General features: G+C 39.0%; 1 protein-coding gene across 1 annotated transcript in view; it reads left to right on the top strand.

Annotated features, from left to right (window-relative positions):
- The window catches only part of LOC126251891 (BTB/POZ domain-containing protein KCTD9), a 44,709-nt gene extending 26,006 nt beyond the window's left edge, over positions 1-18,703 (top strand). The window contains exons 6-8 of the mRNA XM_049952602.1: positions 230-425; positions 571-704; positions 16,430-18,703. Of these exons, the coding sequence (XP_049808559.1) occupies positions 230-425; positions 571-704; positions 16,430-16,546 (447 nt within the window). The 3' untranslated portion in view covers positions 16,547-18,703. The remainder of the gene's footprint in view (positions 1-229; positions 426-570; positions 705-16,429) is intronic.
- Positions 18,704-18,969: the final 266 nt, after the last annotated feature.

An 18,969-nucleotide genomic window follows, 5' to 3' on the forward strand; every position in this document is an offset into this window, starting at 1 on the left:
CAATAGAAACTTAAAAGTTGTAAATGAGAGTGGGGAAAGTCTATAATAGCACAATGCCAAATGTTGTTGGCATGTGACTTTCTAAATTTGCGAAGTGTGATCGATGGCTTCGTAGTTAAAATACTTTGTCTGGGAAAGGAAATGTGTTTCTAAAGACTTTAATCGTTCCTATAGCTTATTTAAAGAAATGTTTGTAATCAGTGTAATTTTAATGTTTTTACATCCATAGTATGCATGCCTCCATGGTTGTCGGATGCTGGGTGCAAATTTGAGCTGGTGTAGCATGGAGAGGGCAGACCTCAGCCATGCTCAGTTAGATGGTGCTCAGTTGCTTGGTGTCAAAATGCTGTGTGCCCATTTGGAGGGAGCAAGTCTTCGTGGATGTAATTTTGAGGACCCTGCTGGAAGCAGAGCCAACATGGAGGGCAAGTCATGTTCACATATTGCCTATGAATATAAACTCCAGTTTCCTTTAATCACAGCAATGTAACATTGACAATTAGTGACACACCATCTTTCTGCTGAGGTAATTGATATATTTTGTTTTCTTCATTTTTTCAATCTTTCCAGGAGTCAATCTAAAAGGAGCCATCCTAGAGGGTAGTAATATGGCTGGTGTAAACCTGAGAGTGGCCACCTTAAAAAATGCCAATCTACAAAACTGTGACTTACGAGCTGCTGTGCTTGCTGGAGCTGATCTTGAGGTTGGTACAAAATAGACATTGATATGCACCGTAATTTTGGCACATGTATGCACACACAGTAATATACACATATAAATCGAAGCCCACCCCACAGTTCCTGTCTGTATGTTCAGGCCAATTTAAGGAACTACTGTAGGGATTTTGATGTGGTTTACACTGGTAGCTAGACTGATTCATGAGGAAGCAGTGACACCCAGCTGTAGCTACGCAGTGCTACCTGTGTTAAGCTGTAATGAGTTGCTAATATAAAATAAAAATGGCAAGAAATACTGAGTTCAAGTGATTGCATTGGACCAAAGTTTTCAGGATGTTGTGTGAGAAAAATGAGTTTGCTGGGCTTTGCACAACTGATTTTTGAAATCCATTGTGATTGTAATGTTGGAGGTAATTATTTCCAAAATGCCTCATTATATTTGAGTGCAGAATATGTTTTGAGATTCCACAGATATCATTTATATGGTATGGTAGTTTTGTGACTCACTTTTACTAACCTTTTGGAGATGTATGTGCCCTATATACTAGCCACCTTTTATTTTTTTTAAATCTCTTGTGTATGATGGTTAAGGGAGGGGCTAAATCAGGTGGAACTTCTCTAGGATATGACAGGGATTCAATAAGGTGGTCAATAGAAGATTTGTGTGTGTGTGTGTGTGTGTGTGTGTGTGTGTGTGTCTTGGCAGATTAATAAAATTCCTGGCCATAATAATGCATAATGGAAGTGAAAGGCAACCACCCTCACAGCATACTGACATGTGGAGCACAGAAAACATTCACACTAGCTTTCGAATTCTTGCTCTTTCTCTAGTAAAAGTATGCACATTCACACACACACACTCACATACACCCAAACTTCCACGCCGATGGCTATGGTGAGACTGACTGATTACTGAAAGTTGTTGGTTGGGCTGATGGAGGTGTGAAGGGGATATTGATGGCTGCATGAGGTAAGGAAGGAGTAGTTGGATAGAGTGAGGCATGTCTTTCAACTGATGACTCGGCAGCTGCACAGCAAGATGAATGGAGTTCAGAGGGTAGACCATACAAGAGAAATAGAGGGCTCGAGGGGAAGACCAGGAGGAGATAGAGGGAGATGGGGGGTGGGAGAGAGAAGGGGGTTGTATAGAGAGAGAGAGAGAGAGAGAGAGAGAGAGAGAGAGAGAGAGAGCGCTCACATGAGGAGGGGGGGGGGCGTTAGAATTTTGTGAGAAGGCAGCACACGATCTCGCAGAAAGGAGCACTGTGGACAGAAGAGAAAAGGGAATAGCTCAACTGGGGCAGTGGGAAACAGGTTAACAGAGGTTTAGGCAAGGGAGATTGTGGGACCACAGGATATGTTGAAAGAAAAGTCCTGCCTGTGTAGTTCAGAGAAACTATTGCTGGAAGGGAGTATCCAAATGGCTCGCATAGTGAAGCTGCTGTTAGGACTCATTAATGTTGTGGTGCTCAGCATGATAGTCAAATTGTAGTTTGTCAGTTTGTGCAGTTTGGCAATGGATGTTCATGTGAGTGAACAGTAGAATATGGTTGGACATCAGATAGAATGGATGGTAGAACACTATATGAGTACCCACATGGCATCATCCTAGCCAAACTTAAATTACGAGCCATTTGGAGAAATCCTACCTGTCCAGTCAACACCTAAAACCTCTTGTTGGGTTCAGATTCATTGCTTACATTTTCAAGATCTGTATTCATGGCAAGGACAACCTTTGCTTTTTCCTCCATAATCTCAACACTTAATCCCAAATCCACTTCATCTGGCCCTTCTCAACTCAACAAGCTCAATCAACAGCACTTCCTAGATTCTGATCTCCACCTTACAGGTGGTTTTGTGGATAGATTGTTGATATCAAACACACCAGGCACTGACAGCACTTTCACTTTGACAGTTGTCACCCATTCCATGCCAAAAAGTTTCACCTTTACTGGATTGCCACTTGTGGATGCCACATCTGCAGTGGAAAGCAGGTGGTGTTGAAATATACCAATAACCTTACCAAAGCATTTGACTGACAACATCCTATTTGACAGACATTATATATTCAGCTCATTCATAAACATATCACCCATGCTATCTCCTCCTCTGATACCAGTAAACCTTCTCCAATCAGAAAGTATTATTACCCTGGCCTTGAAAATCTCAAACATATCCTCCATCAGAGCTTCAATTACCTCTTGTTGTGACCTGAGATGAGGGAAATTGTACCTAGAATCTGACCCCCATCACCTAAAGTAGTGTCTCGCCTCCCACCCAGCTTACAGAGTATCCTTGTCCATCCCTTTTCCAATCATGCATTCCACGAGTCGTTCACTCTTGCAGTTGGCCCAGGTACTTGTCCCATATGCACACCCACCACCTCCTACAACCATCCAGTGACAGGCATTTCCTACCGTACAAAAGGCAGGATCATGTGTGAAAGCAGCCATGTTATATACCATTTAACTAAAGTTACTGTGCAGCATCCTATGTGGGCATGATAAACAACTGTCTCCTCACATGATTGGCCACTGCCAAACAGTGGCAGACCGCAAACTTGACCATCCAGTTGCTGAACCTGCTCTGCATAACAGCATTGATGACTGCAACAGCTTTTTCACTATGCTAGTCATTTGGATACTCCCCTCCAGCAATAGTTTCTCTGAACTACACAGGTGGACATTGACTTTCCAGTATAATCTGTGTTCTCACAACCCCCTGGCCTGAACTTCCGCTAACCTGTTTCCCACTGCCTTATCGTGCCGGTTCCCTTCCCTCTTTTGTACAATGTCCCTGTACAAATTGTATGCCTCCTTTTCCCACCACTCATCATCTACCCCCCCCCCCTCCCAAGTGGGCAAATCTCTCCCCCCTCCCATTTCTTCACTACTCACTCTTTTTCTCCCCCTCCCAGTCACCATCATCTCCCCTTCCTCTTCTTTACCCCCTCACTCCCCTCCCTCTCTCTCCCCCTGTCTGTATACCCTTTATACGGTCTATTGTCTGAACTCCTTTTGTCTTGCTATGCATCTGTTGAAAGATCAGCCTCACCCTATTCAGCTACCCCCACCTTGCTTTGTGTCTCCTGCCCTCCCCCTCCCCATCATCATCAGCCCAAGCAACCACTTTCAATAATTGAAAATCAGCTGGAGTGTGGGAATGAGCTTTCAGGTGTCTGTGGTGTTGTGTATACGAGGTGCAACAATAAAGTAATGAGACTGATTTTCTTTGCAAGATGTGGCAACCCTGCAGGCTTGCGTAGGCACAATATCTTTGACCTTGGTCTAGAAGCTGCTTCTAGTCCAAGCAGCACATTGATGCAACTGCTCAGTCATGAGTTATGCTGTAATAAGTTAACATGTGTTTGTGTCTCTCGTCACGGAAATGGAACTGCATAATATTGCACAAAAGTATGCCATTTCTTTTTGCATTAAATCGGGTGAAAACACGACGACAACTTATGGTTAGCTTCAGAAGGCTTTTGGAGAGGAGGTTATGTCAAGAGCTCAAGTTTTTCGTTGGCATAAAATGTTTAGTGAAGGCAGAACGAATGTTGAAGATGAAGACTGTAGTGGACGACCATTAACCCCATGGACGGATGTCAACTTGGACAGTGTGCGTGAACTCGTATGATCTGATCGAAGATTATCTGTGAAAATGATTGCAGAAGAACTGAACATCAATCAAGAAACTGAAGATCTTGGTATGAGAAATATTTGTGCAAAAATGGTCCCCAAAAATCTCGCGCAACAACAGCGAGAAACATGGAAAAATGTGGCAGCTTATCTGCTAGAGCAAACGGAAATCATTCCAGAGTTGTTGAGCTGTGTTATCACTGGTGATGAAAGCTTTTTTTTTTTTTTTTTTCAGTACAATCCAGAGACAAAACGCCAAAGTTCACAATGGCACTTGAAGGGATCACTCAGACCAGAAAAAGCTCGGATGTCAAAGTCAAAAGTGAAATGCATGCTTGTGTGTTCCTTTGACTCCAAGGGAATTGTTCATAAAGAGTGGGTGCCTCATGGACAAACAGTTAACCAATATTACTACAAAGAAATTTTAGAAAGACTTCGTAAAAGAGTTCTTCGGGTTCGTGTCAACATTGCTGATAATTGGATTCTGCATCACGATAGTGCACCATCCCATACTGCTGTCAGTACAGCAATTTTTAACATCAAAACAAATTTCAGTACTACCACATGCACCTTATTCATCAGATATCGCTTCGTGAGACGTTTTTCTATTCCCAAGAGTCAAAACGGCAGTCAAATGACACCATTTTCAAACAACACAAGATGTCCAAAAAACTGTGACGAGGGTCTTGGAGGATATTACAGAAGATGAGTTCCAGAAATGTTTCCATCAGTGGCAGAAGTGCTGGAAAAAGTGTGTGCAGTCAGAAGGGAACTACTTTGAAGGAGACAACACTAAACTTAAATAAAACGGTAAGCAACATTTTCTTCTCATCGGTCTCATTACTTTGTCACACCTTGTGCTTATATAGAAAGAGAGCAAGAAGTCTAAAGCTAGAGTGAATACAGTTTTCTTTTACATGTTTCTGTGCTTCACATATGTCTGCTTTAAGCGAATGGTTGCTTTTTCCTTATTTCACATATCTTGGTAATTTTGTGTTTCTTACCTATTGTGACAAATATCTCCCACCATTTCCCATAGTCAATCATTTTGGTATACACTTAGATTACCGCGAAAATGTAATTGCCGTGTTTTGGGCTTTAAGCAGCTTTCCGTAGCTAGTATTAATTAAGCACTGTTGCTTTCCAGGACTGCTTCCCTGCTCACAAAATACATTAAAAAGTGATTTACCCCACTTAACACATACAGTAGTTCAGGGACACTTCAAACTCTTTATATCTTCATAAGGAATCAAAGCAACTTACATGCAAAACAAACTTATACACTGAAGTGTCAAAGAAACTGGTACAGGTGTGCATATTCAAATACAAAGATATGTAAACAGGCAGAATACAGCCCTGCGGTCGGCAATGCCAATATAAGAATAAGAGTTTCTGACGCATTTGTTAGATCAGTTACTGGTGCTGTAATGGCAGGTTATCAAGATTTAAGTGAGTTTGAACATGGTTTTAAAGTCGGTGCATGAGTGGTATCAGGAGCCTGGTAAAACATCAAATCGCTGAAATCACTGTGGCCGGAAAAAGATCCTGCAAGAACAGGACTGACGACGTCTGAAGAGAATAGTTCAACAAGACAGAAGTGCAACCCTTCGGCAAATTGCTGCTAATTTCAGTGCTGGGCCATCAACAAGTGTCAGCATGCAAACCATTTAATGGTACATCATCTATATGGGCTTTCGAAGCCTAAGGCCCACTTGTGTACCCGTGATTACTGCACGGCATGAAGCTTCACATCTCATCTGGGCCCTTCAACACTTACATTGGACTGTTGATGACTGGAAACATGTTGCCTGGTTGGATGAGTGTCGTTTCAGATTGTATCAATCGGATGGATGTGTATGGGTGTGGAGTCACAACCTTATGAAAAGTGGACCGTACATGTTGGCATGGGACCATTCTAGCTGGTGGGGGCTCTGTAATGGTGTAGTGGTGTGCAGTTGGAGTGATATGGGACCCCTGATACATCTAGAAATGACTCTGACAGGTGACACATGCATAAGTACCCTGTCTGGTCACCTGCATCCATTCATGTCCATTGTGCATTTAGATGGACTTCGGCAATTCCAGCAGGACAATGCGTCACTCCAAACATCCAGAATTGCTACAGAGTTGCTCCGAGAACACTATTCTGAGTTTAAACACTTCCTTTGGCCACCAAACTCCCCAGACATGAACATAATTGAGCATATCTGGGATGCCTTGCAGTGTGCTGTTCAGAAGGGATCACCACCCCCTCGTATGCTTAGGGATTTATGGACAGCCCTGCAGGATTTGTGGTGTTAATTCCCTCCAGCACTACTCCATACATTTGTCGAGTCCATGTCATATTGTGTTGCGCCACTAATGGTGCTCACAGGGGCCCTACACAATATTAGGCAGGTATACCAGTTTCCCAAAAGCATTTTAGATCTTTTGATTCTTTTGTTTATTATACTGTCCATCCAGTCAATGTATTCTACTAACTTACAAAAACCCAACTGATGCTATGTATTTGCTGTTAATACTGCTAATTTTCTTTTCAATGTGTTGTTGATAAATTATTTTAGCCTTGCTATTTGTATAGTATAGTTACAGTGGAGCACTTTAATCTCTACATACAGAGTATATCAAAAGGTACATTGCAAGGTGTGATGACTGGTAGATAAGAACCGTGTGCGCATATTCTGCTAATATACGTATATTTGAAAATGTTAAGTTTGCGTGCTAGCGTATCTGAAATATGGAAGAGGATGTAGGCAGTCCTAACAAAACAATTTAGGCAAAGAATAAAGAAGGAAATTTAAATGGCTCCAATAAACTTAGAAAATGTGGCCACTTCAGTTACACCTTTGACAACAGATTGATCAGATGTGGGGTTCCAATAGCATGGCCTGCTTGCTCACTGGACATTGACACCATTAGAGTTTAATTTATGAGCATTGTCTCCTTTACTCCTTGCACAGCTTGTGTCGTCCAAACTACCTATTGCCTCCTCTGCTTTGAGATGGTAGCATGCAAATGAAATGTTTTTAGTATGTAAGTCCATTAGCACAATCTGCCCACACGGTAACAATCTATCTAGCAGCTACCATGCCTGGTAACATACCTTTTGATACACCCTGTCTTCTAGATTTGCTTATTTTGTCTGCATGTACCCTGTTCTCAAAACTTTCTCATTCTTTCTTACCTAGCTGTCATTTCTTTATCTGTAGTGGAGCATTGATTTTGTTAAAACCACTTTAACTTGTCTCTCATTTTTGCTCTTTGGAATCCCCTTTTGTCTTTGATTTATTGCATTGTCATGTTTAACTATTTTCAGTCTTCATGGACTACTTTGAACCAGTTGTTCTTGATTTTATTTTTACAATGTAACGGAGTTGCTATTTGAGTAGTCTGGATTCTGATAATACATTCCGTGTGTTATGATTCATTTACTCAGTAGTTAACTGTGTTAGGCAACTATTGTAGAGTACATCTGTTTCATAATTGTCATTGATAATTCTTCTCTCTAGTTTCTGCAGTTTACCTGTTACTGCTTTGATATTCACTTTAGTTTTACACTAGCATAAATTGCATCAAGAGATTTCTTTGTGTATGTTGGTGAAATGATTTGTTGTGATTATTTTGATTTGATTGTTCTTAATTTTATTGATGCTATCTCATTTGAGGTCACTCAAGAGTTCCCCAAGGTATTTAAACTTAGTTACATGCTGAAGGAAGGGTATTCAGTCACTTATCACTAACGTTGCTAAACGCGGATTAACATGGCAACTCAGAGATGATATGAAACAAGGCAAGGAAAAAGATGAACTTACTTATAACATTGATTTTTTTATTATTTAGTCTGATGACAGAAGTTTCAAACTTCATTATTGGCATCATTTACATCTTTGTGAAAGAAAGTGGGTCTTAGTTGTGCTTTTATGTTTTCTAGTTGTTCAGTCTAGTGATTTGCATCTTCCACTTTACTTGTAAGTAATGCAAAATCATCTGCAAATGCAAGGTGCTTATATTTTATACTTCTACTAATCTTGATGTTTGGTTGACAAGTTTTTCCCTTCTTCCACGTCTTTTTCCAATACATAGTACAACCATTTGAGAGTCCATCGCCCGGATGAAGTTCACTTTGGAAAGGAAATGATTGACAATTGATCTGTAAATTTAATTCCTGGTATAATAATCTTTGGTGTGATTCCAATGAGATTTACAGGTTTTTCGTACACACCAAACTCCTGAAGGGCTTTCAGTAATGATTCCCGTTGGTACTGCCAAATGATTTTTAGAAATCAACAAAACTTATTAATAGGTGCTTGTTTTGAACTCTGGTATTTCGTGATTGTGAAGACAGAAAATTTGATGCAAGTTGATGAAACCCACTCTTTTTATTCTGAAACAGTATTGATCCAGATAAATTCGTTCCTGAATTCTGTGAATAACATTGGATCAGATAGAATGTAGGGATAGCCTCTGATAATTATTTGGATCCGATCAGTGAGCAAGTGAACCGCTTTGATTACTTTATTGTAAATTGATGTTAGTGTTATTTTATACACTAAATTCATTCCAGCCTTCGGTAGTCTGACCTCTCAAAAAACTGACCTACATCCGAAATGGCATTCAATGAGCATTTATCATGTGCAAATATGTTTTTAGAGAATTACAGTATTAACCCTTTGCACTCCGTAAGGCACACACAGGGCGGCTCTGCATGCTCTTATTCAAATTGCCGCCGCCTGGACGGCAGTGCACCGCAGAGATTTGCGCGGATCTGTTTGTGGAAACAATTGGGGTATACATTAAAACAAAATTTGTGCTTTCATTCATATATTTATGTAAGCTTTTACAGTAAAAAACATTCCATTGTGTGGTATTTTTTGAAACACTCTTCAGGGTGGAGAGCTGGGTATCGTTAGCATGTTTCGCAGTAATACACAGTTTCACGCTTGCCACCTTTCTTTTTTCTGTCTGAGCACACTGCTCAATCCTTATGCTTGTTCTCAGGAAGCTTGTTGATAATGTGCAACTTTCCATTCAAGCGTACCTCGTCATCAGAAGTTGAATGACGTCCTCGTTTCTGTCCTTGAGTTCTTTCTTCGGCAACTAATACTCTTATAACACTTTCACGGAATGCTTTGTGTGACAGTGTTGTCAAGTTGTTGTTCTCACAGTGGTTCTTGTATAGTAAATAGCTGTTTACAAGTCCTACCTCCAACAGCCAGAAGTATAGTTTTTGTCACCACTTGAGACTTTTCATTAGAAAACCTTAACTGGGAATAAAATGGTCAGATCGCTCAACTCCACCCATCTTTGAAGTATAATCAATAATCACATTTGGTTTCTTTATTTCTTCCCTTTCCTTTCTGTTTCTCCTGAGTTATTGGCTTTTGTAGAAAGCATGAGAACTGTTAGTTTATCTTGCCATGCCAGAACCATAATTTTGTTGTTGCGGAGGCATTTTATTTCATGCTTCCTTAGACGCAGAGCTCCTTTCTTGATTGCAGCTGGAAGGTTTTTGCGATTGGCCTGAATCGTTCCTGTGAGATGCATGTTTTGCTTCAACAGCTCATCAGCTAATGCAACACTTGTATAAAAACGGTCAGTGTACAAATGATACCCTGATTGCCCTGTCGCATTTATGATATTAGCTAGCAGCTGAAGAACTATTCTCTCAGAAAAATTAAAGTGTGGACAAATCAATGACTCAGTTGTTACAGCGCCAAAATAGGATATCAAACTGCAGAATAACCATTTGATGAATCCAAAATTACATAAACTCTGAGTCTCCATTTTGTTGGTGTTTGAGGATTGTACATTGAATAATATACAACCCTTGAACGATACTGCAGAGTCATCAGCAGCTAAATACTGATATGGTCGATAAATTTCAAGAAACGTGCCAGACAAGTAATTCAGTACATTTGTCACTTTACTCAGACGTGACTGAACATGACTGTTGACATGTGTAGCACTCGTCGGATTAGAAACATGAAGTGCCCAGAAAATTTGCATAAATCGTCGGCGACTAAAACAGTCTGGAAAGAAGTTGGATGATTGTAACCATTCTCTTGAAAAAATAGTCCTGCAAGTTCTTACACTTTTGTTATGCCATATTCAGTAGCACACCATGGAAGCGTTTCATTTCTTCCATGGTAACATTTCTCCAGTACCACCATGCAGAATGTTGTGGAAGTGGTGTCACTTTACGTATTTTTGATGTAGCATACCTATTCGTTTCATCTGCTGTTTGTTGAAATAGGTTATCTGTAAAAATTAATTGAAAGAATCTGACGGGCGATGATGGAACAGAACTACTTTCTGTTATAAAACCACACTTTGATTCGTCAAAAGGAAAATCTGTGAAGTCAGTGTCAGTGTCGTTCCACATTTGCCACGAATCCTCTGCTGAATCACTAGAAACATGCACATTCTCACTGTTTTCTTCGTCATTGTCACTCGAATTGTTTTGAACTGAATCACTATCATAATCAAAATCATTTTCACTCTCGTTTTCACTTAGAGATTGTTCTAAAAGATCTAAAATCTCTTCCTCAGACAGGATTGTACGTGAAGAACTAGCCATTTCGAGCGCATGGACTTGAATGTAATAATTACAATCTTTGACTTAACACAGCTGCTACTGTTAGACACTGAGTTAACACTGGTTCTCCTAGATGGCAGCACAGTGCAGCAATAATGCCTAGTAGACTCAAATTATGTCTGAGACCTTCGAAAAGTCGCGTCGAATGAGGCTCGACATCGGAGCGGAAAACAAATTTTGCGATGTGGAGTAGCACTCGACATTGGAGTGGAAAGGGTTAAACAATGCTATACATATTTGAAATTGTGGAAATTCTTTACAGTTCAGTATCATGTCTTCTAAAAGGAAACATGTTATGTCACAGTTCAAGCAGAGACTTAAAATTTTAGGTAAATTGAACAGAGGTTCTTCACAGAAAGTCATTACTGCCAAGTACAGTGTTGGACAAGCAACTATTTATGACACATGAAAGAAAGACGATGTTAGATAGAATGCAACCCAAATGGATAATGATGGAAAGGTTATGGGAAGGAGTGAGGATGAAGAACTAGACATAGTTGTTTTGAGATGGTTGATACAACAAAGCAGTAAAGCAATTGCAATCAGTGGCCCAGGCATAAAGGAAAAAAAAAAGTAGCTGCATTTAGCAGTAGTAATGTGTTTCAACGAGCAAGGCTTGGCTGTCAAAATGGAAAAGACAATATGATGTTCAGCAACTGACAGTTACTGGGGAATGTAACCCAGTTACTGAAAAAGATGCAGGTGATTTTGTGAACAAGGTCCAGAAGATAATACAGACACAAGATTGAACTGCTGATGTTTTGTACAATGCTGATGAAACCAGACAAGGTGCTGCCTTCAGAAACACTAGCTGCCAAAATGAGAAGGGAGCTTGTGGGTACAAGCAACAGAAACAGCAGTAACATTATTGGTGTGTTGTAACACAAATGGGAGTCATGTATCTTTCAATTTAATAAAGTATATCCCCTGTGTTTAAAACATATTCAGACACTTAATAATGTGGCACCCATATGTACAAGGAATGGCTGGATTAGTGAGACTAGTGTATAGTGGTGTCTTTGTTTCTTGGCTTAGGGTCAGACTGTAGATACACTGTTTGCAGTTGAGTAATATTTTGAAGCATTTAGAAATTTTCACTTCTCATCACAGGCATAGATGGAGTTTGAGACTTATAATATGTAAATTTTTGTGATAGTCTCTTGTTTTATGCTGATTCAGTGCTTAGTCTAAAACTATGAGAATTTGACAATGGAAAATCTAGGATGGAATGTAACAAAGTTATGAAAAGGAAAATTGCTGCTCAGCATATAGCGGAGATGCTGTCACAAATAAATAAGACCTTCGTCAAAATTATGCCACACTGTGATCTGCAGCACTAGTGCACGTTGGGAGTGGCGACTGGGTGTGGTTAAGGAGGAGGATGGGGCAGGGAGGGGGTGGGATAGTAGGGTAGGGGGGGGGGGCAGACAGTGAAGTGCTGCAGGTTAGATGGAGGGGAAGAGAGAGGTGGGGAGGGGGTGGTGGGATGTGAATTAGTTGAAAGAACTAAAGACTTGGTGCAATGGTGGAATGTGGGCTGTGTAGGGCTAGAATGAGAACAGGGAAGGGGCTGGATGGGTGAGGACAAATACTAACGAAGGTTGAAGCCAGGAGGGTTACGGAAATGTAGCATATATTGCAGGCGAAGTTCCCATCTGCACAATTCAGAAAAGCTGGTGTTGGTGGGAAGGATCCATATGGTACAAGCTGTGAAACAGTTATTGAAATGAACGATGTCTTGTTGGGCAGTATGCTCAGCAACAGGGTGCTCTACTTGTTTTTTTGGGCACAGTTTGTCGGTGGCCATTTATGCGGTTATACAGCTTGCTGATTGTCATGCCCACAGGAATGCAGCACAGTGGTTTCACCTTAACTTTTAGATCATGACTGGTTTCACAGGTAGCCCTGCCTTTGATGGGGTAGGTGATGTTTGTAAGTGGACTAGAGTAGGTGATGGTGGGAGGATGTATAGGACAGGTCTTGCATCTAGGTCTATTACATGTGTATCGGCCATGAGGTAAGGGTTTGGGAGCAGGGGTTGTGTAAGGATGGACAAGTATATTGTGTAGGTTTGGCGGATGGCAGAATTCCACTGTGGGAGGAATGGGAAGGGTAGTGGGCTGGAAAGGTAGTCGAAACCCTGCGGAGAATGTAATTCAGTTGGTCCAGTTGGATGGTACTGAGTTAAGAGGGGATGCTCCTGTGGCTGTACGGTGAGACTTGGGGAGGTGGTGGGAAACTGAAAAAATAAGACACAGGAGATTTGTTTTTGTACAAGGTTGGGAGGATAATTATGGTCTGTGAAGGCTTCAGTGAGACCCTAGGTATATTTCAAGAGGGAACACTCAACACTGCAGATGCGATGATGATGGGTGGCTATGCTGTATGGAAAGGACTTCTTGGTATGGAATGGGTGGCAGCTGTCGAAGTGGGGGTATTGCTGGTGGTTAGTAGGTTTGATATGGACAGAGGTACTGATGTAGCCATCTTTGACGTGGTGGTCAACATCTAGGAAGGTGGCTTGTTGGGTTGAGTAGGAACAAGTGAAGCAAATGGGGGAGAAGTTGTTGATGTTCTGGAGGATTGTAGATAGGGTGTCCTCACCGTCGACGCAGATTGCAAAGGTGTCATCAATGAATCTGAACCAGGTGAGGGTATTAGGGTTCTGGGTGTTTCGGCAAGATTCTTATAGATGGCCCATGAATTGGTTGGCATAGGATGGTGCCATACAGGTGCTTATATGAGAATTTGATGATGTTGTTGATTCCATCTAATTCTTATTTGTTTGGCTGCTATTTGTTAGTTATTCCCTGGATTTTTCCATTTTCCTCTGTTCGTTATTTAACCCTGCTTTGTGCATTGTTTCAATTGCCTTGACACACAATCTTGGTGCCACGAGGCATGTTTCTTCTCTGTTTAATAGGAGCAGTTTCTTGAGCTATCAATTTCAGCTTATTAGTTACCACCCTCAGTTTATACCTTAGCCACTTCAGATTAAGGAAAAACCTTAAATAAAATCTTAATAACAGCTTTTCAAGAACTTTAGAATACTCATCTGGTTCCAGTTGAATTAGGAGGACATTGTCATTGCAAAATACTTCCTGGAAAAAGAGTAATGAAGATTATCTCTTAATTCAGAGTGGTATTCCTGGTCCATAATAACATAGTAGATTCAGTAGCGGACTTCACTTCAGACTGTTAGTGTGATGGCTTCATAAAACAAAAAAAGAACAAAGCATATGCATTGATAAAAACTGAAAAGGTAGAGAAGATATGGAAAACCTTGGGAAACTGTTCAGCAAAATGATATCAAACATCTGCGTGAAATATTAAAATCTAAGAGATTTCAATGCAGAAGTAGGATGAGAGTTGATATTGCACAGGGGTAGGACTGTGTTGATGTGTGGTGTGGCCGTACAACATTATGCTACATTTTTAGCTGTACCAGATTATGCTACATTTTGATGACTTAATACACAAACAAATGTATAAAATATCAGTTACCAAGCTATTTGCCTGACGATGAAGTTTTGTACTTTGAAATCAGTCACAAAAGTTATATATGTAATTTCTCAAGTCAACATACCTTTTTCTCAACACACGCTATTAATATGGGGATGTGTGATGTATCTTTAGAAAGATTTTTAACAGGCTTTTGACATTGCATACCGACTTTGCGCTAAAACTTACTATTTGTGGAAAAATTTTTCATAAGATACTTTCAACTGTCATAGGCAAGAGGGCATCATAAATGCTCAACTTCATACCTGTATGTTACTAACTTATTAATCATGAATAAGAGGCTCCCTTTTCATATTATCTTATTACATATACCATTTTTATATTTAAAGTACTTATTAAATGGATAATTTGTATACAGCATTGTCGTAGATAACCTTGACCACTTGCGGTAGCCCATTATCTCTGCCCATTGTACAAGTTAACCTTCCTAAATGAATATGTTTTCCAGAATGACAAACTCATTGATCACTGTTGCCTTGAATTATGATTTACCTATTGCGACTAAGGCCTAATGTGCATATAACAAATACGAAGTGTAATTAAAAACTCAAAATAATTAGAGGTTATTGTGGTCGTGGTGATACACCATGTAAAAACTGAACACTACGTTCTAACCAATACATTTTGCATCTATTTACTTATTTTTATTTCTCATTAAACTTCTCTTCAGCAACATGTAAATGTAAATGTTATCGTCGAAAGTTAGAAATTACAAACAATTGAAGACAGTCAAATATTGTCATAAGTAATAAATTATATTTCTTTAATTCTTTCATTTTGTTTTTTTATATGCTCATTAATTGTTAACGTTTATCAACAACAGGTTGGTGTGAATACTACGGTCATTTTCAAAGATGTTCTCATTCACACAACTACCCTTATCTCAACTATCACACTTATTCCAAATACTGTCGTTTAAAACTATAAAAGTGTGAAAGTTTTGCACAGGCTCCTGGTAATCAGTAGATACAGTTTATTGGAAGTAGAATAAGTAGCTTTTATTCATTCTAATGAGACTAGAAATTTTCTTTTGAAACAATAGAACTGTGGCAGGCTAATAAATTGTGAGTAGGGTGGTCAGGGTCCTTACTGACATACGAGAGTTCCTGAAAATCATTAATCAGGCTTAGGTGAAAGAATATTGATAATTGTGGGCTAGGGTAATTTGGGTGCTGGGATTAGGGCGGTGGTGGTGCACAGTTGTTTCTGAACCTACACCTCCCTACTACGTGAAGTAATTTGTTTTTAGAATCTCAACTACCTCCACTACTTCTTATTTGGACATAGTAAATTACAAATATTTAAGATTCAAAGATAGGTTAGTGGAGTTGGAAGAAGAGTTACATCAGTAGTTTATCATGTGGTGAAAAAATGAAGAGAAAATAGAATTAAAAATCAGGATATTTGTCATATTACAGAGAAACAAAGCAAGGAGGAAATTCTCATTCAGCAGTATGTCACTATTTGGGGGAAAATAGACTAGTAGTAAGTTAAAGGGCATGGTCATTTGTATGAAGTAGGGGAAAAAAACTAGTGTTGCATTGTAGAAAATGTAGAACAGTTTGTTTTTGTTTACCAGAGAGTGTGAACAAACGTGGTGAGTAACTGCAAATGCTGAATATTACTGTAATGTTAAGAACAAAAGTTCATTTAGTCATCTGTGATAAGCCCACTCACCCTAACATCAGACAGTTACAATTAAAACTTCACTTTAGGTGGCTGCCAACAGTTAAAATTTAATGATTTTTATTGTGAACAGATGATCATTTAGTCCTTCCGCCAACTACTTACAAATAAAACATGACAGTCCAATGTATCTTAACCCTTTGAAAGGACTGCAATAAATGGTTCTTGGAAGTTCATATTTTCTGACACTCAGTGCATATTGTAGAGAGTTCCTGATGAATGTGTACACTGAGTACACATTCTTTTTGCAGTTTGAGTACTCAAGGGTATGAAAATGTTGTCAACATTGTGTTCTTCTTTGTCCATACAGAACTGTGACCTCTCTGGAAGTGATCTCCATGAAGCTAATTTACGGGGAGCAAATTTGAAGGATGCAGCCTTTGAGCTTATGTTAACACCATTACATATGTCACAAACTATACGCTAGAGCATCACTGTGCTGCTATTGTAGTGGAAAAATATTAACGTGTAACAGTGGAAACAAGTGTGCAGTCAGTTGTATAATATGATTACTTTTCCAGAGGCATGAGCATCTTTGTTAAGTTTTTTTTTTTTGTATAATTGTATATTTATTGAAAGATGTTAATAGAGGGTGTGTATTTACTTTTGAAATTGCAACCTTTGTACAGCAGAAACATTTTAATGTTATCACTGGAGATATTTATTTGTAAATATTTTAATATTTAGTGGCCTCAGAGTGAAAGAAAATTGTACAGTGTAACTGTAATGCAGAGTATGCATTATGAAGGAAGTGTCACCAAATTTTGTTACCATTTTTTACAACTAGCTGCAAATGCATTATTAAATAGTACAAGCTGATATATAATATTATTTTTAGAGTCTGAATATACAAGGAATTTGATTTCTTGTTATATACTGAAACATGTGTTCATATATCATGCTAATAAGAGCATGATCTCATTATGTAAGAAGCATATACAAATATGCAGTTACTTACTGTTAGTTCTTCCCTATCTAATGTGATAGTTTTGCGGGTCTGATTATACTGGTGGCTGTGAATAAGTGACACAATTATGGTATCTTAATAATCCCCAGTCACTTATTTTTAATGCTGTCATACTGAATACTCCAGTTTCCATCTTCTGAATATGCTGTTTTGTATATGCTTCCTTATATATGTTCAGTGCAATACAGTGTATATCTTACAGAATCTGATTTTTGTATTTTGATTAAATTATTAGTGTTTAAAAGCCAAAGCCATCTAAATAACTATTGTAATAACAGCTTAAAAGTAGGAAAAATATTGAAAGATACTTCGTAGCATATCAGAATCTTATTAGGTATGCGTGTTAAATGAGTGTGAATATGCATCCCTCAACAGTTGACATCCAGATTCTGTTAACGAAAATAGGACTTTGAAGACTAATCTGAAATCCCTGATGTAAGATTGACGCCTCCTTTTCAAAAATGTCAATAGAAAATTCTGTGCACATGTTTTGTTGCAAATATAACAAAACTGAGATTGTTCTTTCAGTAGGCTGTTTTTAATAACACAAACCTTGTTAAACACTTTTCGTAAGTGGCAGCGGTATAATTTGGTGCATATTTAAAAACAAGAGTTCCTCTTGTTTATATTTTACTCAGTAATTTGTTTGCAAGTGAATTTGGTCAAAATGTCAGGCTAACTGCTGAGGATCTACGTGACTGAGCCCCTCATTTGTACTTGACATATCTGTTCGTATGCCACAGTTAATATATACATGATTCAGTACATCAGGACTGCAATTTAAGTGAAGTAGTTATGTTTGATAGAGCAAATAAATGTCATTTGCCATGTGGACAAATCTTTATTGGTAGTACTTTCCCTGACATTCTTCACCATAAGTAATTGAACAGGAATTCTTTCACTGCTTTCAGTTTTTTTATAGTATAATAATAGGCCCCCTTTTGACTGTGGGTCATGTGCTCCCTTTTCTTCATCGGTCAGTTGTTAGTCGGTACACTCTCTTCTATAACTCAAGTTTGTATCACAAAAAGGAAAACTCTCTTGAGGAAACTAAAGTTATGAAACAAATGGTTCGCCAGTAACTTAACTTTAAAGGGCAAAATATAGAGTACTGATGATGGCCAAACACAAAGCTAGGGGGAAAAAATTTCTACCTTTTGAAACAATTATCTCCTTCCTCAGAAAGGAAAGAGTGATGAATTGGCAAAGGCTGGAGTAGAAGGGAGGTCACTTGGACTGCAGGATGAGGGGGTGGACCCATCTGTTATGATATTAGGGGATACAAGATAAAGACAGAGAAGTAAGATAGCAAGAGGTAAAAGTGCTGTGGATACTCAAATATTGTACAGTTGAAACTGAGAGAGGGTTACCAATGTCCAGATTGAAAGTATCTTTTGGCAGGAAGAGAGAAGACTAGCTCTAATCAAGACTTAGACACACTGCTAAAAGTGCTGCAAAAGTCTTCTGAATTATAAAAAAGGAAAAAAATTGTGTACTACGCCTATAAAAAATTGAAGAGCAAAGCATATACTGTTTGGAGCATTATTAGACATGATATAAATGCAGTCTGTGAGAGGGGGGGAAAAAAAAAAAACCTTATATTCATCTCCCTGGTGACTGATGAGACATGTGGCCTTAAATTCAAATAATTGGGTATTAAATTAAATGAATAATTCCTAACAGTTGCAGAAAATACAACAATAGAAAATGAACCACCACAAGTAGATCCATTTAGGTGTACACCACATTACAACGTTGTTTAACTAAACTGCTGGTTGGGGGAGGGGGAGAGGGGGGGAAGTAATTTTGGATGACAGTTTTTTTGGTTAAGCCATGAACATCTGAAATCTGCTACAATTTTTTGTATTATACATGTTTTGGAA

Source organism: Schistocerca nitens, chromosome 4, assembly GCF_023898315.1.
Source record: "Schistocerca nitens isolate TAMUIC-IGC-003100 chromosome 4, iqSchNite1.1, whole genome shotgun sequence".
Taxonomy (NCBI): domain Eukaryota; kingdom Metazoa; phylum Arthropoda; class Insecta; order Orthoptera; family Acrididae; genus Schistocerca; species Schistocerca nitens.